General features: G+C 43.0%; 2 protein-coding genes across 3 annotated transcripts; both read right to left on the bottom strand.

Annotated features, from left to right (window-relative positions):
- Positions 1 to 3,065: 3,065 nt before the first annotated feature.
- Positions 3,066 to 5,350, bottom strand: LOC117652677. The gene is made up of 3 exons (XM_034397765.1): positions 4,343 to 5,350; positions 3,875 to 4,252; positions 3,066 to 3,791 (listed from the first exon to the last, which is right to left on the bottom strand). Exons 1-3 carry the CDS (start codon positions 5,348 to 5,350, stop codon positions 3,066 to 3,068), a joined length of 2,112 nt encoding a protein of 703 aa, XP_034253656.1.
- Positions 5,351 to 10,972: 5,622 nt separating this feature from the next.
- Positions 10,973 to 15,037, bottom strand: LOC117652509 (glutamic acid-rich protein-like). 2 transcript variants are annotated; one of them, XM_034397475.1, is made up of 7 exons: positions 15,019 to 15,037; positions 13,925 to 14,005; positions 13,037 to 13,846; positions 12,624 to 12,965; positions 12,407 to 12,545; positions 11,330 to 11,392; positions 10,973 to 11,253 (listed from the first exon to the last, which is right to left on the bottom strand). In XM_034397475.1, exons 2-7 carry the CDS (start codon positions 13,967 to 13,969, stop codon positions 11,036 to 11,038), a joined length of 1,617 nt encoding a protein of 538 aa, XP_034253366.1. In that variant the 5' UTR covers positions 13,970 to 14,005; positions 15,019 to 15,037; the 3' UTR covers positions 10,973 to 11,035. The 2 variants fall into 2 exon arrangements, with proteins under 2 accessions (XP_034253366.1, XP_034253365.1); XM_034397474.1 differs by lacking the exon at positions 15,019 to 15,037 and having other exon boundaries at positions 13,925 to 14,999.
- Positions 15,038 to 22,104: the final 7,067 nt, after the last annotated feature.

The raw sequence follows: 22,104 nt of genomic DNA, 5'->3' as shown, positions 1-22,104 counted from the left end.
AAATAACTAGAAAGAAAGTAGTGAGGGTTCAGTTTCCGAAAAGAGAGTGAAAATTCAAAATCGAGCCTCAGCACTGTAATCAAGTTGCCACCTTAGGTGTTTTCAACCTTAGGTGTTAGTGAGTGGAGTCACGTCCTTTCGGAGATGATCACTCGTATAAAATATACAGTACTACGCAACGAGGACTGATGCACTTGGGGGCACAGCGATCGGACCCTAACCAAACGACGACCCGTAGCCGTACGCGAGAGGAAAGTTGTACTCAATGTTATTTCCCTAATATTCCACCTATCGAGGTCAATCCTTTTGTGGTAGAGTCATAGCATCTCAAATATTTGCCCTGCACAGAGTTTGATCCAAAAATATTCCTCTGATCGGCTGCAAGAACACTTTTAACTCGAAGACGTAAATGATGCGACACTAGCGCCACCTAGCGGATGATGCACTAAGTGTCCATTTTTGCGGTAGTCAATATGTTTTGCTCCAACTGCACTCCACGAAAGTGTTATTTAATACTACTAGCATGTAATATTATGTTTATTTTTAAAAGGATATATGAAGGACTTAACAGATTTACTTTGATTTAGATTTAAATAAAAAAAATTCAAAACTAAGAATTTTTCTACATCTTTTAAACTACAAGCAATTTTAGAGTAATCCTATGTAAAGTTGTAGTCCTCTTCATGACAAACTTGCATTTTATGACCAATTTTAATGTTTAATGTCAGTATAAAAAATGTAAGCGCAAAATATTTTGGACCTTTGCGACAAGTCAGTTTACGTAAACTTGTCGCAGACTTTGGGTTACTTTGTCTCTTTAGGGAGGCTAACTTTAAAAAAGATGAAACTTGCATAAATTTTTAAACAGCGAACAACCATACCATTTAAAGTAAAGCCAACTGTATTAGGTATAAACCTTAAACGTTTGGTTTTAACCTGATACTTTTTTTAAAGGGAGACGACAAAAAATTCATCGTAAACCTCAACTGCTTTAAAAGCAATGAAGCAGCCACTGTAATTCTGAGTTCCCCTAGTGGTATGTAACTTTTACTTGATACAACTAGAAGATTGCATAAGAAGTATGGAAACGTACTAGTTTTGAGACATAACTATCAACGTTAGTATGTCGATAAGAGAATATGTTTAAAATACATACTAAGTACGGAAACATTCTAGATGAGAGACAGTTTTTGAATATTTATTTTCAGCAGTCGCTTTACTTCCAGAAATGGATATTAAGTAAATTGTAACTGAAACTTAAACTGAACCTCCAACTGAACTTCAAATCAGCACTAAAACTACATTGTGAACTGACAGAAAACTACAATTTCAACTGCAAAGTGGAATTGTATTTAGTCTTCAGTTTCTTTTTAAAACTAACTTTAGTTCGGGAACTGCAGTTTTGGTACTGTAGTTGAAACTACAGTTTAACTTAAGATCCTTCCACCCGGGCGTTTTGATTCTAGTCCCGCCCACTTTGACTGAACCAACTATACTCGGCGTCCTGAGGCTGCGACCTTTACAATTCACAACTCAATTTCACTTTTCGACTTAAAGAGTGTACCCGCGGCAAGGCTTGTTTGCAGGGACAAGGGGCGTGATGAGAAATTTCGCTTTCTGTAGAGTTAGGGAGGGAGGGTAGGGTAGGGCAACCCCTTGAGTGTTAGATATGGTGGAGAGTCAACTTCTCATACGAGACCACAATACACAGCGTGCTATGAAAAAGTAAACATTCTTTTTAAAAACGTGATTTATTTGTTTAAATATTAAATTAATTAAATTTTTAATTTTTGAATTTTCAATTAGGTGATGGATGTGTTGCACTCTTCATCGAAATAGTTTATCAATTATCGGCTAAGCGTCCATAAATCACAAAACATGGCCCGTTTCGGAACGGGATGACGAAACTTATTGATTCCATATAATTGAAATAACGCGCGTAAATCAATCATTCTCGCATCTATTTCGGGCAATCGTGCTTACTTACGATCTTATTTAAACAGAGTTACGCACGCTCTACCGAAAAATAAAATAGCTTATTTTAATTTTATTGCGCTATTTCGGTGATAATTATGCACGCTTAATCGAAAAGCCAGAATAACGTGAGAAATACGTTTCGGCAAAGTGTGCGTATATCATGTGAGCCCATCCCGGCTTTACTACGAGAAGCAACTAAAAGTACTTCAATTTTCCTAAGTATGCGAAAACTTTTTGAATTCTTTTAACTTTTATGTCCGATTTTTTAAAAATGCTTTATTAGTATATAATCCAAACAAATTCTTATTTACTTAAAACAATTGGAAATACAAGTATTAGCCTAGAATAAAGCGCCAACCACAAAATGAGATAAATCTCAAAATTTCACCACCCTGCCCCGCGAAGCAGGTGATGAGATGCTCGAATGGTCCAAGTAGACCAACTTTTTATTTCGATCTTTAACTTTTTGGCCCGTCCCGTTCATTTTTTTTTTTTTAAAAATGACGGAGGGACGGGCATATAGTATGATGCCTGCTGTGCGTCCGTCCGTCCGTTCGTCCGTTCGTCCGTCCGAGGACTTCCCGTGGTCCGATCTTGACCAAATTTGGTATGCAGCCTCCTTGGGTGACCCTTAGAACCGCCCGGTGGCAGCAAATCCGATCCGAGCCCCGGGGGCGCTGCTGCAGGTGCATCATGGTCTACATGGGGTCGAGGAGGATCTCGGCAACGGATGCAGCTAGAAGGGCATGTAGGGGTATTTTTGGAATCGGGGCGACGAGAAAAAACCAATGGTGCCAGTTTCGAGCGAATCGGAGAAGTTCGGACCCGGGTTCAAATCCCAGCGGGGTATTTTTGAACATTCTTTTTATTCGAGTTTTTGCATTGTTTCTGATGTCCTTGAGGGTGCTGATGACGAAAACTACATTTATTTTAACCCCAGACTCAGGTTTAATTCCCGTCAGGGTCAAACATAGGCGAAATTCGTACGTTTCTTAATGTACGGGACGGGCCAAAGTTGCCGATGAATATCGCTACTTTTCCTGTTAGTTTTAAATTTTGCGTTCTTTCTAACCACTCGACTTGCCTTATCAAAGAAGTGACCTGAAAACAATATTCTTCGTCCTGACATCACTGTAGGACCCATTTCCTCCTCGGAGGTTTTGTGGACCTTGAGATGACCCTTTCAGTATACAAATCCGAACATTTTTTTGTGCCTTGGCTCTACCGACCGCCACATAAAACTGCCCATGACTGAAGACAGGTTTTCTAAGGAAGATGCCAACGTGGTCAAAAGTCTGGCCCTGGCTCTTGTTGATGGTGACGCAGAAAGCCAGAGTGATGGGAAGTTGAAACCGTTGCACAGAGCCTGCAATAGGGATGTCGTCACTACGCATCATCATTCGAGGCAAAAAAATTTCATCCATTTTTCCTTTGAATGCCCTTAGCCGTTTGACCCCTATTGTGTTGGGGAAAAGCTTCGTCACGACAAATCTGGTGCCATTGCATAAGCCAAGTCTCTTGTTAAGGTTGATGAGCAACATTACTATTGATCCAACCCTTAACGACAAATGATGTGGAGGAAGGTTCGGAGCATTAATCATGTTCAGTTCTTCGGGTGCCATAATGAATTCTGCAGGATTCTCTTCAGAACGCTGCCCCACGTCCTGATGAATAATAGAAGTTGTGCCTAGATAATCTCTGGATGGAATTTCCCTTGACAACATTTGCTGACAGACGTTATCATCACAGACATCATTTGTTGGTGCAACTATTATCCCATCAGACAAATGTTGATTTACCGTTTCACCATATATCTGTAAGAGAAAAAAAAATATGTTAGTAACGATTCAGTGGATAATGAGTTACATAAAACTTAACGTCTATAAATAAGACTTACCTCTTGGGCGAGTTTTTTGGCAAGGTTAAACTCAAGCCGTGTTTGCACGCCACACAATCTATGGTCTTCATTATCACCTTTGTCATTTGCCATGACGAGCATACTTTCTGGTATTCTGATGAAGTCAGACCCTGCGACGTTTTCACTTCCATCTCGCACTTTCAGGATCCAGTCAGCGTATACTGGGTCTTCAGCTGCTCGCATGTTGTGAGTCAGTTTAAGTTCGCGTCTTTCTTGCCAGTGTGACCAAGATGGAAGGGAGTTTTCAATTAGATCGAAAGAGGAGGCATTTCTTAACACAGGAAGAATTTGCCCCATGTCACCACCTAACAAAACCACCTTTCCACCGAATGGGACCACATCATTGTCCATAATATCCTGTAAACAAAGAGAAAAGACAAAAGTTATCAAATGTCATAAGAGACAAAACATTGGACCCAAATTTTAAAAAGATTTTCAAAGACTCACTCTTAGCAAAAAATCGATGAGAACGACCTGCCATTTGGCCATCATTGACACCTCATCAATGACTATGAGCTTGGCATCCCTCAGTCGGATGCCATCGGCAGAGTCACATTGTATGAAAGACCTTTGGGAACAGTCAGTTTTTGCTCTGATGGGGATGCCGAAGGTTTTATGACAGGTATCGGCGTCTTCTAACAAGCCTGCAGCAATAGCAGTCATGGCACAACTGACAACAGGGATGTGATTTGTTTTGCAGTCCATCAGAAGTCCAAGATAAACGTAAGTTTTTCCGCAACCTCCAGGAGCCACTAATGAGAAGAACTGTGGTATATCATTTCGATTAGAACGGACCGCCTGCATAACTTCATGATGTACTGACCGCTGCTCTTCTGTGTAGCTGTTTACATGGGAAAAAAGAGCATCAACTTGGTGATTCGACTCATGTTGATTTTCGTCATTGAATTCAGTCTCAAGTTCATCTAAAAACTCGTCGTCATTTGGGGGTCCCTCCAAAACGTCCTCAAAAATCTCTATACCATTAAGTAAAATTTCCATAGGTACATCGAGATCAAAGTTCATTCTAACAGGATTCGAAAATCGACTGTTAACATCAGGGACCATGACTGTGTCAGATACATCGCCCGTCATTTGACTGACTAGATGCAAAATTTCTCTTCTCGCTCGAATGAGTGCTTCTCTTCTTCCACAACCACGTCTTCGGAAGTCAGCACTCATTGCTTCACGATGCTTTTTCCAGAGTTCTTCTGCATTTTCAACGAAGCAAGTTGCTAGTATCGTTGCAAAAAATGCCCTGACTTGGCGAGAGGCACCATGACTTGCAACCTCACACATTGCCGATGTGTAATCTACCTTAGAAGTATCATTAATGCCTAAAACTTTGCACACCTTGCCAAATGAATCGTAAAACTCTCCGTCGACAGTGAGAATGTCTTGAAAGGACCGCATACCAGGGCGGTTTAAGAGCAAGAGCCTCAAATGAAACAATTCCATGTTTCTCGGGGATGGATTCACATGCATAAGTCTTGCGAGAGTCGTACAGGATGCTTTAGAGACCCATTTGTGGCCGTTCCACATTCCACATTCCACATTCCACAAAATTATCACAAAAAGAAACCTGTTATTTAGACCAACTGCAGTGTGGCAAGGAGGTGACATACAATCAGGAATGGTATTTTCCTGATACGTTTTAATTTAATTTCAAAGGTCCCCTATTTGCATTTACCCCTTATTCTAAAATTACAACCCCAAATCCCAAAGTATTGATATTTCTCAAATCTTTTAAAACTTAAAATGATTTTTTAATCAAAGCGTTTGAATAAAAAAAAAGTTTAAGATCAAGTCTTAACTACTAGTCACACATGGAATTTTTCCACAATCTCACCACACTGCTCTGGAAAATTAGCGAATAGATGCTCGAACCATTCGAGTGTGCTGTTCGAAATACAAAAAAAAATCCGAGGTCATCTCATCTTGCGAATAGTTTTCATTCGCCTATCCCAATTTGCACACGTCTTTTTACTTTTTGCAATGCGTCGTTGCTTAGCTATTTCCCTTCGAACAAGCAATTGCCGCCTTCGTCGGTCTCTTACGACCCATTCCCAGGAGTGTGGATCTAAATTCTCAAACTCAACACGTGGTTCTGGACTAGGATTCGGTGTGAGCAGCACAGTTTCTGTGTCAGAATTGTCTTGTACGTTTTCTGCACACATTGGTTAATAAAATTTAGAAAAATCAAGAACCTATAAAGCCCCAATCCGACTGACTGACTCACTCACTGACTCACTCACTCATAGAAATGTTTGGGGTCAAGGAGTGGTCGTAGAGACTTGCGGTTTTTTCCATTCGATTCCAAATTTTATGGGAAAATTGGGAAAAATCCCAAAAGTTGAAAATTCCTCACCGTTTCCGAGAAAACCTACTTTATCTACAAATAACAGGAAAAGTAGCGATATTCATCGGCAACTTTGGCCCGTCCCGTACATTAAGAAACGTACGAATTTCGCCTATGTTTGACCCTGACGGGAACTAAACCTGAGTCTGGGGTTAAAATAAATGTAGTTTTCGTCATCAGCACCCTCAAGGACATCAGAAACAATGCAAAAACTCGAATAAAAAGAATGTTCAAAAATACCCCGCTGGGATTTGAACCCGGGTCCGAACTTCTCCGATTCGCTCGAAACTGGCACCATTGGTTTTTTCTCGTCGCCCCGATTCCAAAAATACCCCTACATGCCCTTCTAGCTGCATCCGTTGCCGAGATCCTCCTCGACCCCATGTAGACCATGATGCACCTGCAGCAGCGCCCCCGGGGCTCGGATCGGATTTGCTGCCACCGGGCGGTTCTAAGGGTCACCCAAGGAGGCTGCATACCAAATTTGGTCAAGATCGGACCACGGGAAGTCCTCGGACGGACGAACGGACGAACGGACGGACGGACGCACAGCAGGCATCATACTATATGCCCGTCCCTCCGTCATTTAAAAAAAAAAAAAATGAACGGGACGGGCCAAAAAGGGGAACAAATTTCTCACCGTTTCCGAGCAAACCTACTCAATCTTCAAAAAAGGGGACCGACCGACTAAAAATTTTTATTCGCCCCATCGGTAGGTCTGGTCGAGACATTTCCAAAACTGTGCCGCAATCTGGTCCCCGTCACCGGCAACATCCTAAAAACGATATAATAATATATAAAAATACGCCTAAATTCAACAAAATCCACTCAATCTTCAAAAAAGGGGACCGACCGACTGAAAATTTTTATTCGCCCCATCGGTAGGTCTGGTCGAGACATTTCCGAAACTGTGCCGCAATCGGGTCCCCGTCACCGGCAACATCCTCAAAACGATAAAATAGGCCTAAATTCAACAAAATCCACTCAATCTTCAAAAAAGGGGACCGACCGACTGAAAATTTTTATTCGCCCCATCGGTAGGTCTGGTCGAGACATCTCCGAAACTGTGCCGCAATCGGGTCCTCGTCACCGGCAACATCCTCAAAAACGATAAAATAGGCCTAAATTTAACAAAATCCACTCTATCTCCAAAAAAGGGGACCGACCGACTAAAAATTTTTATTCGCCCCATCGGTAGGTCTAGTCGAGACATTCCAGAAACTGTGCCGCAATCGGGTCCACGTCACCGGCAACATCCTCAAAACGATAAAATAGGCCTAAATTCAACCAAATCCTCTCAATCTTCAAAAAAGGGGACCGACCGACTGAAAATTTTTATTCGCCCTATCGGTAGGTCTGGTCGAGACATTTCAGAAACTGTGCCGCAATCGGGTCCACGTCACCGGCAACATCCTCAAAACGATAAAATAGGCCTAAATTCAACAAAATCCACTCAATCTTCAAAAAAGGGGACCGACCGACTGAAAATTTTTATTCGCCCCATCGGTAGGTCTGGTCGAGACTTTTCCGAAACTGTGCCGCAAACGGGTCCACGTCACCGGCAACATCCTCAAAACGATAAAATAGGCCTAAATTCAACAAAATCCACTCAATCTTCAAAAAAGGGGACCGACCGACTGAAAATTTTTATTCGCCCCATCGGTAGGTCTGGTCGAGACATTTCCGAAACTGTGCCGCAATCGGGTCCCCGTCACCGGCAACATCCTCAAAACGATAAAATAGGCCTAAATTCAACAAAATCCACTCAATCTTCAAAAAAGGGGACCGACCGACTGAAAATTTTTATTCGCCCCATCGGTAGGTCTGGTCGAGACATCTCCGAAACTGTGCCGCAATCGGGTCCTCGTCACCGGCAACATCCTCAAAAACGATAAAATAGGCCTAAATTTAACAAAATCCACTCTATCTTCAAAAAAGGGGACCGACCGACTAAAAATTTTTATTCGCTTCATCGGTAGGTCTAGTCGAGACATTTCAGAAACTGTGCCGCAATCGGGTCCACGTCACCGGCAACATCCTCAAAACGATAAAATAGGCCTAAATTCAACCAAATCCTCTCAATCTTCAAAAAAGGGGACCGACCGACTGAAAATTTTTATTCGCCCCATCGGTAGGTCTGGTCGAGACATATCCGAAACTGTGCCGCAATCGGGTCCCCGTCACCGGCAACATCCTCAAAAACGATTAAATAGGCCTAAATTTAACAAAATCCACTCAATCTTCAAAAAAGGGGACCGACCGACTAAAAATTTTTATTCGCCCCATCGGTAGGTCTGGTCGAGACATTTCCGAAACTGTGCCGCAATCGGGCCCCCGTCACCAGCAACATCCTCAAAACGGTAAAATAGGCCTAAATTACACAAAATCCACTCAATCTTCAAAAAAGGGGACCGACCGACTGAAAATTTTTATTCGCCCTATCGGTAGGTCTGCTCGAGACATTTCCGAAACTGTGCCGCAATCGGGTCCCCGTCACCGGCAACATCTTCAAAAACGATTAAATAGGCCTAAATTCCACAAAATCCACTCAATCTTCAAAAAAGGGGACCGACCGACTAAAAATTTTTATGCGCCCCATCGGTAGGTCTGGTCGAGACATTTCCGAAACTGTGCCGCTATCGGATCCCCGTCACCGGCAACATCCTCAAAAACGATTAAATAGGCCTAAATTCAACAAAATCTACCCTATTTTCAAAATAGGGGACCGACCGACTAAAAATTTTTATTCGCCCCGCCGCAATCGGGTTCCCGTCACCGGCAACATCCTCAAAAACGATTAAATAGGCCTAAATTTAACAAAATCCACTCAATCTTAAAAAAAGTGGACCGACCGACTAAAAATTTTTATTCGCCCCACCGGTAGGTCTAGTCGAGACATTTCTGAAACTGTGCCGCAATTGGGTCCCCGTCACCGGCAACATACTCAAAATCAATCATCAATTGTCATCAAGAACCTATAAAGCCCCAAAATCCGACTGACTGACTCCCTCACTCATCAATCAAGAACCTATATAGCCCCAATCCGACTGACTGACTCACTGACTCACTCACTCACTCACTCATGGAAATGTTTGGGGTCAAGGAGTGGTCGTAGAGACCTGCGGGTTTTTCCATTCGATTCCAAATTTATTGGGAAAATTGAGAAAAATCTCAAAAGTTGAAAATTTCTCACTGTTCCCGAGCAAACCTACTCAATCTTTTAAAAAGGGGACCGAATGACTAAAAATTTTTATTCGCCCCATCGGTAGGTCTGGTCGAGAATTTCCGAAACTGTGCCGTAATCGGGACCCCGCCACCGGCAATTGGGCAACCATCATCAAGAATCATAGCCCCAATCCGACTGACTCACTCACTCACTCACTCAAAGAAATGTTTGGGGTCAAGGAGTGGTCGTAGAGACCTAAGGTTTTTTCCTTTCACCTCTATCCTTGTCAAAGCAGTCTTCAATATTTTCCGGACCTTGTATGCACCCATTGACTGCCACAGTAGCTAATGCAATACAAGCTATATATTTGGGCAGTAAAAGTAGCCTTATTATATGGTCAAAAGTGGTTAAATAGAGCTTTCAAAGAAACAGGACATTTACTTCCTTAGAAAATTTGCCTTTGGTCACCACGGACTTACTAAATACTTCGGCACGCGCTCCACACATGCGGGGGTCTGGGGGCGGAGCCCCCAGCGAGCAGCGCGAGTTTTACCATATATATATATATATATATTTTTTTTTTGCAGCAGTGATTTTATACAGCACCGTGTGCCCCGCCCAAAAAAAGCCAATTCGACTGGCCAACCAAACAGCAGTGTGGTGAAGTGGTGGCTTTACTATGAACACTGTGGCAAAAAGGTACGGAAAATCCTGTTAATTTTTTTGCCAGGATTCTCCGTAGCCCTCTTATCAATATTCTCCGTAGGCTCTTACAGTATTCTCCGTAGGGCCGCACAGTATTCTCTGTAAATCCGCACAGTCTTCTCCGTAGGACCTCGAAGACTGTATAGTCCTACGGAGATCACTGTGCGGTCCTACGGAGAATACTGTGCGGTCCTACAGAAAATACTGTAAGAGCCTACGGAGAATATTGATAAGGGGCCTACGGAGAATTACCACAAGCTGTTTACAGAATTTTCCGTAGCTTTTTGCCACAGTGAAAAGCAACTAAAAGTACTTCAATTTTCCTAAATATGCGAAAACTATTTGAATGCTTTTAACTTTTATGTATGATTTTTTTAAATGCTTTATCAGTATTTAATCCCAACAAATTCTGTTTTACTTAAAACAATTTGAGATACGACTATGCGCCTAGACGCTTGCCACAAAATGAGATTAATCTCAAAATTTCACCACCCTGCCCCGCGACGCAGGTGAGGAGATGCTCGAATTGTCCGAGTTTAAGGTGTGTTCATCTAATTGTGTACAGCCGTCTGCATTCACAGTAATGAATACTGTGTTTCGGACTTCGGACCGACAGCAAGGAAATACCTCACTGGTTGCATTACTGTACTGGATACAAGTACAGTTTGATGTTATCGCCTTCATTTCTGTGTCAGATTTTATTTTACTATCATTGTAACTGGTTTAATGATGGTTAATAAGACTTTCCTATGTTTCATTGTTCTAAAAAAACTTATGATTAGTTTGAGGGGAAATAAAAACAAGTACGATATACTTTTTTCTAGTTTTAATCTTTTATTTTTTACCCTTTTTTTCACACATGCACATATGCAAAACAAATAAACTCGTAACATTTTAGATGGAACGAAACATTTTATATGTGTCGAATGATTGTAAGCATAACAGTTTCCATGTTGTTACTTGTTTTGTAATGTACCCGTAGTGCTCTAGCTCTTCCAGAAATTACAAAGACTTTTCCGTTGAATGGAAAGCGCAACTTTCCACTACAATCATCACGCGACAAACAAACATCACGCGTTGGCAAAGGTTCTTGACACAAACGAGTCAACACCAACATATCGACGGACGTATCTGCAGGAATTGAATAATAAATGAGATAACGAATGCAAGGAGAAACATTAATGAATAAGATCGCACATTTTCTTACCGCCATATACATGTCGTTTGCAAAACGATCCCTGGGCTAATATGTCCTTGTCAAATGTTGCACCTGTAAAAGATACATAAACATGAGACTCAAGATACACAAGGTGCAAGAAACAGACAAGGCACCGTGCCCCTCCAACGCACGTGCCGGTGATTGCCAACCAAGTATTAAGTCGAGTACGACTTTTGCAATCTCCCAGTCCCATCACGGGACTCTGTCTGAAAACTCTTTTTTTTTTAATTTGTTTTTTTTTATTTCAAGTGAACAAACATACAATGTTGTATGATTTACAAATCAACATTTATAAAAAAAAGGTATAGAGTACAAATGTAATTGTATAATAAGGTAAGTAAAGAGGTGGCTTGTATCGTCCGAAGTTGTTTTGTCCGAACCTAATTAACTTCAGTAGTTATTGTAATAAGTTATTAGTTAATTAAGTTATTACAATATCTTATCCTGTCTACAAGTTATTTAAATGGGGAGCTGGAGAGGAAGTCAGAGCATAGATAGCATCAGCTATGTCCGGGACCCAATATGAATCCCGTGGTTTCTCTCAAGAATAACTTATTGCAATCAACTTATCAAAGTATTTGTTTTAAATTGCTCTCGCTTGCCGCCAGTAACTCGGCACCAACCGAAGGATCCGAAGGCTGCCCGAAGCCAGGGCCGAGGTTAGCCGGGCGGCCTTCGCATCCTTCGGCTGGTGCCGAGGTACTGGCGGCAAGCGAGAGAAATTTGAAATAACTACTCTTACAAGTTGATTGCAATACATTATTCTATAGAAAAACCACGGGATTCATATTGGGTCCCGGACATTGCTCGTCTATGCTCTGACTTCCTCTCCGGATCCCTATTATAAATAACTTAAAGACAGGATAAGATATTGTAATAACTTATTTAATTAACTAATAACTCATTAGGATAACTTAAGTTAATTAGGTTCGGACAAAACAACTTCGGACGATACAGACACCCTCTAAGTAAAGACAAGTTTACATTGTTTTTACAATCAGGTATCAATAGACAGGAAAATAATGTAAAAAATGTTACATAAAACAAAACATTAAAATGTCATACTGTTATGGTAGTCATTATCTTCAGATTCATCAGAGTCGCTGGACGTTTCATCACTTGAAGATAAATGTTTATCATCATCATCTTGGTCGAGCTTATGGATTTCCAAGTCTTGATCATTTATAGAATCTGGTGGCAGCACCTGAAACACAAAGTATATAGTAATTAATGGTGATTTTGAATTCAAATAGTTCATATTATTTCTGGGTTGTTAACGTACATGGCCTTTGAGGAAGCATTTCTTGAGATCGTACATTGGCAAACATTTGCTTTCATTCTGTGAAGTGCCAACTCCGACAAGACTAAACGCATCCTTCAGAATGCCTTCCATGTTCGGCTTGCTGCCTTTGGCTTCAACCAGTTTATCAATCAGTGTCGGAAGGTGGATTGGCCCTCGACATGATCGCGTGAATTGGGCTTCCATGAAGATCTTTGCCTTCTCGACGTCATGAGTCATAGAGTGAGTCTTCAAGTGACTACCAAGATTGTTGTAATCTTTACCACAAATTACACACAAACCTCGGGCATCCCTGCCATTGGGAACCCGATTACTCACTCGGAACTGCAACAGACAAGGAAATTAGTATATGAATAGTGAAAGACAATCTTTACCACATAAATTAGTATACTTACGCCAAATTTTCTGCACTGTACAACTGACAGATTAGCTTTGTCAATTTTATTAGCGGCAGCCTTGTCTGCTTTATTCTTATTACGATGTTCCTTGGCGGCTTGCTTTTGTCTCTCACGTTCCAAAACGGGCAGCATCACCTTGTTTGGCACTTTAAAATAATGATAGTCATCGTCAAGAAGTGTCTCCTTACTGCTGGCACTCGATCGTCCAGAATCACTTCTCTCATCATCGCTCTTTTTCTCGCTTCTCTTGGATTTCTTGTCTTTTCTTTCCTTCATTGCTCTTTCACTGCGAGATTCCTTCATTTCATTTTTCGTGTTACTTGTTTTAACCTTCGTTTTCTTCTTGTCATTTTCTTCTTGCGACTTTTGACTTTTCCCATCACTTCCCTTGTCTTTCTTTTCATGCTGTCTCTCTCTTCTTTCCTTCATGGCTCTTTCTCTTCTCTTATCATCTTCCTTCCTTTTTTCCTTCTGATCAGCAGTTTTTGAATCTTTTTCTGATTTTCTGAATTTGCTCCTCTCCTTGATATCATCCATCATTTTTCTTGTCTTATCATCAGGAATTTTTCTTGTCAATACTTCATTGCGCCTGGCAACCTTTGGCGGTGTACAGTCCACCGTACTCCAATCGTGTCCTCTTCTCTTTCCCCTTGAGGTGCCAGGAAGTGAGACATCCATTTGAGGAGTCTGAGAGGATTCAGATTCATTCGACTCAAACGTGAGTATATTGGTCGCATTCGCCAGTTGTTCTTCTGCATGCAACCATTTTTCTAATTCTGACTTTAAAGCTTCCTCAGCGGACACATCCTATATAGAAATCGATCCAGTTAGTGAACAGAAAACAACCAACATAGAACTGTTGTAAAATGCATCCATTCTACATACCGTCGCATTGTCGAGAAGACTCTCTAAGTCCGGAAGGGATGCCATCTCTTATTCCGATTTGTTCGCGTTGACACACCTACTCTGCACACACAGAAAAAATTAAGGTATTAACCTTTCTGTTACAATAGAGTTTTTCGACAAGCGACCACTTCATAGCCCCTGTGTGCTCCGACAACTACGCACCCAAGGCGTGAGAGACAACCACTTATACTCTCTCCCCGTTGTCCTATGAAGTATTCGCTTATCGACAACAACACCTCTCCGCCTGTACCGCCGTACACCAGGAATGCTAGTTCGGTCCGCCGCCACCTCGGACTATCCGAGCACCTCGGATCATCCGAGTCACGTACCTTTCAGGCTGCAGCTCCGCACACAAAGAGTGCCCACTCGGTCTGCCGCCACCTCGGACTATCCGAGCACCTCGGTTCATCCGAGTCACGTACCTTTCAGGCTGCAGCTCCGCACACCAAGAGTGCCCACTCGGTCTGCCGCCACCTCGGACTATCCGAGCACCTCGGTTCATCCGAGTCACGTACCTTTCAGGCTGCAGCTCCGCACACCAAGAGTGCCCACTCGGTCTGCCGCCACCTCGGACTATCCGAGCACCTCGGTTCATCCGAGTCACGTACCTTTCAGGCTGCAGCTCCGCACACCAAGAGTGCCCACTCGGTCTGCCGCCACCTCGGACTATCCGAGCACCTCGGATCATCCGAGTCACGTACCTTTCAGGCTGCAGCTCCGCACACCAAGAGTGCCCACTCGGTCTGCCGCCACCTCGGACTATCCGAGCACCTCGGTTCATCCGAGTCACGTACCTTTCAGGCTGCAGCTCCGCACACCAAGAGTGCCTACTCGGTCTGCCGCCACCTCGGACTATCCGAGCACCTCGGATCATCCGAGTCACGTACCTTTCAGGCTGCAGCTCCGCACACCAAGAGTGCCTACTCGGTCTGCCGCCACCTCGGACTATCCGAGCACCTCGGATCATCCGAGTCACGTACCTTTCAGGCTGCAGCTCCGCACACCAAGAGTGCCTACTCGGTCTGCCGCCACCTCGGACTATCCGAGCACCTCGGATCATCCGAGTCACGTACCTTTCAGGCTGCAGCTCCGTACACCAGGAGTGGCCACTCGGTCCGCCGCCACCTCGGCTCATCCGAGTCGCGTACCTTACCGTCTGCAGCGCCGTACACCAGGGATGTCTATTCGATCCGCTGCCATCTGGTTTTTCGGACTCCACTAGTGTACATACCTCTCCGCAACACAGGACACAGCGTTTCCCAGCAAACTGTACTAGTCCTTTAGCCAACCTTCCTATGCTACCGAGCGACACGACACTGTAAAGTTGAAACGCCAGAAGGTTTAAGGTTATAAACAACGGCCTCCGTTGGATAAGGGCGGTATCTGATCGCCTTCAAGCCCCAAACTTTCGTTCTTGATCCACCATTTCAAACCAGAAACCGGTATGTGAAAATTGTTTCCTATCTTTTGAAATTATTGGTACGGGTTTCTAAACTGAATATGTCCTATTTTCTTGCAGGCACTGATTCTACAATTGAGTGCAAAAGAATTAGTTATGATACAGAAAATGCATTGGTTCATAGCCTCACCCAACCAGTCGATGATATTCAGGTTGAAGTAGGCTCCTACGTTGCTGTTCTGGTGGAGACCAAGATTTACATAGGTTTAGTATCTGATGTGAATGATGGTGATGGTGAAGTTGAGTTGAGCTTGTTACATCCTCCTCTGCCAGCAACTACATATTCATGGTCAGAGAACTTGTTGAGTCATATAGTCCCAACAAACCACATAATATGTAATGTTGATTTAACTGAGAGGTTTGATCTTAAATATGAGCTACATATTTCTGTTGTGAAAGGAATTAAGGACAAGGGAACGTACAAGAGAAAATTGCTCCTGAAAAAGTGATTGCATTTAGAATCTTCAATCTTTGTATTATACTTTTTGCACCTGTTTTTCGACCTTTGTATTTACCCCTAAAAATAATATGATGATAAATAACTTGATTGCATATTTCTGAGGTAAACCTATACTGACCCTTAATTAATTGAAACCATTACATCTTACCAAAAGGATTGGCTTTACATTGAGGGACTCACGCAGTAGCAACAGCCTGGCCGCACAAGGCCCCTGGCCGGTAGGCAAAACCGTGCAGAGGTGTGTGCGAATTGCGTACCCTGCAGGCGCCTTCTGAAACAAAAATATCTGTTCTACGCGTTACAGATAGGGCACACCTTGATAATGAGATGCCATTTTCCTCAAATTGGCCTCGGGGTCTTAGTCTGACACATTAACACCCACAGCTACGAGGAGGGACACGTTGTTCGACTAAATTGAGCGTTTTTGAGTGTTTTTCGCAATTGTAATTTTTCCGAGTGCTGTAGCGCCTAACCCATACCCATACCCTCGGTATATCGAGCCGCTTGTTTTTAGGTAGTCATCTGAGGAATTATTTACCGCCAAGAACGGGTCCAGTTTGGATTCCGGGATAGAAAAAAAATTGAAGGTTGTAAAACACTAAAAAAGTTATTTTTTGACTTAGAGTGCATTTTTATCAAGGATGGACTGCTCTGGGGTCAATTCTGCGTGCAGATTCGGATTTGCCACTCAATTTTACATAAGGGTACCAATTTTCATACCTCTGGACCCAAAAGAAAAGAATTTCGGAGCATTTTAGTAAAATAGTGCAATTTGGTCAAAAACGACTAAAGAAAAAAAGCTCAAAACTTTGATTGCTCACAGTTCCTATACCAATTGACCTAGAGGGCTGAAATTTTGTGGGGGTGTTTACCTATGGGTAGGTAACATTTGAGCCAAAAATGAGCGAAATCGTCAATGGTCAACTTCGACCACTGTCAATCGGCTCTGGAATGCCCCTTACGCTATCTGCGACATTCAGATGCTCCGGGGCAAGTACGGGGAGTATGTTCTCAGGGAGGTTTCGTTCTATGAACAAAACGAAGCGGCCCAGATCCACAAATCGGCCACCTTCGCTCCACCCTACCCAGGAGATGTGATCCCAGAGAAGCAACTGCGCCGAAACAAGTACATCGTGAGGCGCTTGCATTCCCTTCCCTGGGAAACTGGCTTCTCGCCCTATGACAGGCTCCCTCAGACTCTGAGCGAGATGTCGGCACAGTATGACTTCCTCTACGTGAAGGCGGATGAGAAGAAGAGAATTCTTCAATTCCTCTTACCCTCAACGAAAATCTTTGATGTAGAGAAGTTCGGTTGTCCAAGCCTCAAAAAATTACCCAAGGCCTGGGCACCTTGCCATAATGATACCATAGGCTCTCACAGTTCCAAAACATGTGCTGCGCGGAATGCAGAGCGAGTGGGTTTGTGGATGCAGGTGTACCTCAACTCACCTAATTAAGGATGCACTGTAAAAAAAAAAACTGAAAACACAAAAAAATCATAAAAAGACAAACTCCCTAAAAAATTAAGCCAATGATATCCGTCTGATTAGGCGCTTCGGGAGACAGCAAGCAGGCCCGATGGGTGACCAGGGGACAGAGCGCAGTGGGTGGCCTGCCTCCCAGGCGCCCGGCGGCGCGTGGCACGGAGCGCGGCGGGCCTGTAACGGGTATGGTGTACCCCCCTCGGATGTGTACCCCCGGTACACCAAACCTAGGCATGGTGTACCCCCCGGTACACCATTCCTAGGAATGATGTACCCCCCACCCTCGAGGCCAGGGGGTACACCAGTCCTAGGAATGGTGTACCGGGGGTACACCATGCCTAAGGAATAGTGTACCCCCCGGTACACCATGCCTAAGGACTGGTGTACCCCCTCCCTTGAGGACAGGGGGTACACCAGTCCTTAGGCATGGTGTACCGGGGGTACACTATTCCTTAGGCATGGTGTACCCCCACCCTCGAGGACAGGGGGTACACCATGCCTAAGGAATAGTGTACCCCCCGGTACACCATACCTAAGGAACGGTGTACCCCCCCGGTACACCATACCTAAGGAATGGTGTACCCCACTCGGCGTCAAGGCCTTTATTTCCAGACATTTTTTGGAAAAAATTATTTCCAGATATTATCTGGAAATGCCTTTTGATTTCCAGATATTTATCTGGGATTTAACATTTTCCAGATACTCTCTGGAAAAGGTAGACATTTCCAGACAAAATCTGAAAAAAATAACGGCATTTCCAGATAATACCTGGAAATGCAAAAAAAATATCTGGAAATTGCCAGACATCAAATTGACCGTGTGTCCTCAAGGGAGGGGGTACACCATACCTAAGGAATGGTGTACCGGGGGTACACCATGGGGGGTACACCATGCCTTAGGAATGGTGTACCCCCCGGTACACCATTCCTAAGGACTGGTGTACCCCCTGTCCTCAAGGGAGGGGGTACACCATGCCTAAGGAATGAATGGTGTACCCCCCGGTACACCATTCCTAAGGACTGGTGTACCCCCTGTCCTCAAGGGAGGGGGTACACCATGCCTAAGGAATGGTGTACCCCCCGGTACACCATTCCTAAGGACTGGTTGGTGTACCCCCTGTCCTCGAGGGTGGGGGGTACACCATGCCTAGGAATGGTGTACCCCCCCCTACACCATACCTAGGTTTGGTGTAACCCCGGTACACGATGCCTTGGGTATGGTGTACCGGGGGTACAGGCCAGCCGGGGGGTACAACAACCCGGAGACACCGGCCTACCTCGCAGGCGCTCCGCCTCCTCCGTCAAGCGCACCTCACAGTCCAGATCGCCCCGGACGCCCTCCGGGGGGTTGAAGGGTAGGTTAGACCTACCCCCTAGCTTAGGTTAGGTTGGGTTAGAGCCCTCATCTTCACCTCCCAAAAAAAATTCCAAAAAATGACAAAAATTTTTTTTTTCCTAAAATGACCTATTTTTTTACCCTTCCGAAGGTTAGGTCAGGACAGGTTACCTGGGGGGGCCAATATGGCGCCGGGTGACCTAGGGGTACCCTTACTACTAGTGGATCAGTTCCTTCGTAACCAGAACAAACTGCACTCACTGCAAGGACTGAGAACCAAACGGAAAGATTCAAACACAGAAGCTTCTGAAGATCCCACCCTTTCCACTGTGCCTCTGCCAAAGCGAAGAAAAACTAGCAGACCACTCATCTATCCCATAGGGTCAGGGCGGGGAAAAACCGGACACCTGCAAGTTGGGGAAGAAACGCACACCGCACTTTCGCCACAAATTTACCTGTTTTGGGACGTGCAAAGTATTCAGTATTGCTTATTGATGATCTGCTAGATTGCGTTTAAGAGGAATTTAGCCTACTTGAACCGGAAAGTATTCAAAGTCACCTTTAAACGAGGTCTCGTTTAAAACACCTTAAAAACTTTCAAAGTTGGTGCCCGCAATATCTCTTTTGAACGACTTTCCGAGCCTACTGTGACGAATATTCTTATTGTAAACGAAAGTTGGAAGTGTGGAGCCCAAGATACGTTCAAATGTTTTAGCAGATTTCCAGCTGGATTACATATGAAGGGTTAAATACGAAACGGGGAAAAACCGTACACTGGTGCGGGGAAAAATCGAACACCTCTTTTTTCTATAATAATCGATGAATTGCCCTAACATCCCACCAAAGTGGTCGTAACAAGTGTATTTTAGCATTTCCCAACATTTAGTGGGAAAACAAACACGGCTGTTGACGATTTGATACATTTTGGTCATTTGACCTAAAAAACGTGCCGCCACGGACCCCCCAACAATGCTGCGATGATTTCTGTCTACCTAGGAATACTCGTGCGCCTGCTTCAGTGGGTATCGCAAGTGTTACCCCCAAATATCGTTCCCAAGAGATTTCTGACCTACTTTCATAGCTTTTTGTTAAATTAAAGCCTATGTCCGATTTTTCCCCTTAGGTGTTCGATTTTTCCCCGTTTCGACGGGGAAGAATCGCACACTGTTTTTTCTCATTTATTCCTGAATGAAGCCGCAAACGCACTCGCTGAGGGTTGAAATGTCTTTCTTTGAGGCTCGATCAACAGACCCAACGGATACATTGGCTAAAGATAGTCAATTAGAGTCAAAATCGAGAAAGATTGCAAAACGTCCAGTTCTTCCCCGCCCTGACCCTACGAGAAGAAGAGGAAGAAAATAAGCAAGTTGGCCGAATGCCATTACCTTCAAACAGTCATATAGGACCCCTGATTTCATAATAATTCCAAGTATAATTTTTCTGTATTTAAGGGGGCTCATACATGTTAAAAGCACTTTAAAAAAAAAAAAATTTGATGTAGACGGATTAAGATTTTACAATTTCTGTGTTAAAATCCTTTTAGATAATTTAGTAAGCTTCATTTTGGCTTAAGGGAAAGTGACTTTGGACATTTTTTGGAGATTTAGTCGAAACGTTTAAAATTTTGCTTCTCGTAAGATTTTGTTCGCATACTTGCTCAGATCTGTGGGGAAAAAATCAGGGAGACTCATCCCCAGTAGTGTCATAGAATTGACTAGAATGGGCTTTATATCTGCAATAGTTTTCAAAAAAAAAAATATAAACAATTTTTTTGTTTAAAAATTTGTGTAAAAAATTGTTAAAAAAATTGTTTTTATTTTTTTCTTGAAAACTATTGCAGATATAAAGCCCATTCTAGTCAATTCTATGACACTACTGGGGATGAGTCTCCCTGATTTTTTCCCCACAGATCTGAGCAAGTATGCGAACAAAATCTTACGAGAAGCAAAATTTTAAACGTTTCGACTAAATCTCCAAAAAATGTCCAAAGTCACTTTCCCTTAAGCCAAAATGAAGCTTACTAAATTATCTAAAAGGATTTTAACACAGAAATTGTAAAATCTTAATCCGTCTACATCAAATTATTTTTTTTTTAAAAGTGCTTTTAACATGTATGAGCCCCCTTAATTGTGATTGATAATTGTTCCTGAAACATGTATTGTGACCTGATCCAGTATTCATGAGTTAGTAGTTACTTCTTAATTTTGAATGTGATGTCTTGATTATTGTATTGTACCTAAAGTATTGTGACCTTATGCAGCATTGACAAGTTACTTATTACTTTAAAATTGTACATTAAGATTTGACTGTGATGTCTGGATTATTGTTCCTAAAACAAGTATTGTTACCTCATTCAAGTAAGATGAAAACACTCTTAAAAAGGTTACCTAAAATATATTTGCTGCTCCTTGAGATAAATTTACTCCTTTTTTTCTAAACGCTCTTTGCGATCACCTTGATTGCCACAAAACTTGAAGAGGATGACCAGAAAGCAGCCCGTAAATCTGAGGGGGTCCAATACTTGTCAGAAGATTTGAAGGAAGAAGTCAGCCCAGTGATGATACGTTCAATAATGAAACACCACTCAACTGACATCATTTGTTCTTGCAATAGTTTTGCAGCACTTCACTGGAAATCTACCGGCGTGACTTCGTGCCGTTCCAGGGGGGTTACTCCGGCAGGTAAAGTCCCACCAGGTATAACCCCACTAGGTACAATCCCACGCCAGGTATAATTCCCAGCAGATATACACTCTTTTAATAGGGTACTTCGGAGAATATTCAGACCGGAAGTTGTCAGCGCTACAACGGGAGAAACGAAAGAGCGTCGCGCGGCCGTGCCAGGCGGTGGTGGGGCCAATAATAGTCAGAATGGGGGTACACTGTTAAAAAAATGTTGTAAATTAACAACACTTATGCTGTTAAGTTTGATAGCAACATGTCTTGTATTATTACAAGCATGTTGTAGCCCTCGGTGCTGTTTTCTGATAATTCGATTGTAATAAAACAATACTTCTTTGGAGTCTTCGATGATGTCTTCGGAACATTTGTGTTGATGTCATCGTACTGTTATTTAACAAGACCCTTGTAACCTGACAACAATAAGGTATTTTAACGAATCCGGGCCCTGGCCCGGAAGTCAAAGAACAAAAGTAAGAACCAAAACCGCTTCTGCACTGTAAATCCAAAGGCAATACTTTTAGTACCTTTTTTGGCGATACAATTAAGTATCGGCAATAAACGGCCTTACGGAAAAGTATTGCCTTCAAAACGGCGATACACAAAAGTATTGCCAAATTTTGGCGATACTTTTTTTGTATCGCCGTTCTGAAGGCACTTATCCAAAAGGCCGTGTATTGGCGATACTCAATTGTATCGCCGAACTTTCGTATCGCCGTTGCATTTGCTGTGTGCGTATGCGT

The sequence above is a fragment of the Thrips palmi genome, unplaced genomic scaffold (genome assembly GCF_012932325.1).
Source record: "Thrips palmi isolate BJ-2018 unplaced genomic scaffold, TpBJ-2018v1 HiC_scaffold_7, whole genome shotgun sequence".
Taxonomy (NCBI): Eukaryota; Metazoa; Arthropoda; class Insecta; order Thysanoptera; family Thripidae; genus Thrips; species Thrips palmi.
Note: the sequence above shows the minus strand (reverse complement) of the source record. Positions and strands in the feature narration are given on the sequence as shown.

Bases quoted from the DNA above. Each gene is read 5' to 3' on its own strand.
- LOC117652677 (XM_034397765.1), bottom strand. From the start codon at position 5,350: ATGGAATTGTTTCATTTGAGGCTCTTGCTCTTAAACCGCCCTGGTATG. The intron at 4,253-4,342 runs GTGAGTCTTTGA...CTTTGTTTACAG, and splicing joins TCATCGATTTTTTGCTAAGA to GATATTATGGACAATGATGT. The intron at 3,792-3,874 runs GTAAGTCTTATT...TTTCTCTTACAG, and splicing joins CCAAAAAACTCGCCCAAGAG to ATATATGGTGAAACGGTAAA.
- LOC117652509 (XM_034397475.1), bottom strand. From the start codon at position 13,969: ATGGCATCCCTTCCGGACTTAGAGAGTCTTCTCGACAATGCGACG. The intron at 12,546-12,623 runs GTACGTTAACAA...TTTGTGTTTCAG, and splicing joins AATGCTTCCTCAAAGGCCAT to GTGCTGCCACCAGATTCTAT. The intron at 11,254-11,329 runs GTAAGAAAATGT...CAATTCCTGCAG, and splicing joins CAAACGACATGTATATGGCG to ATACGTCCGTCGATATGTTG.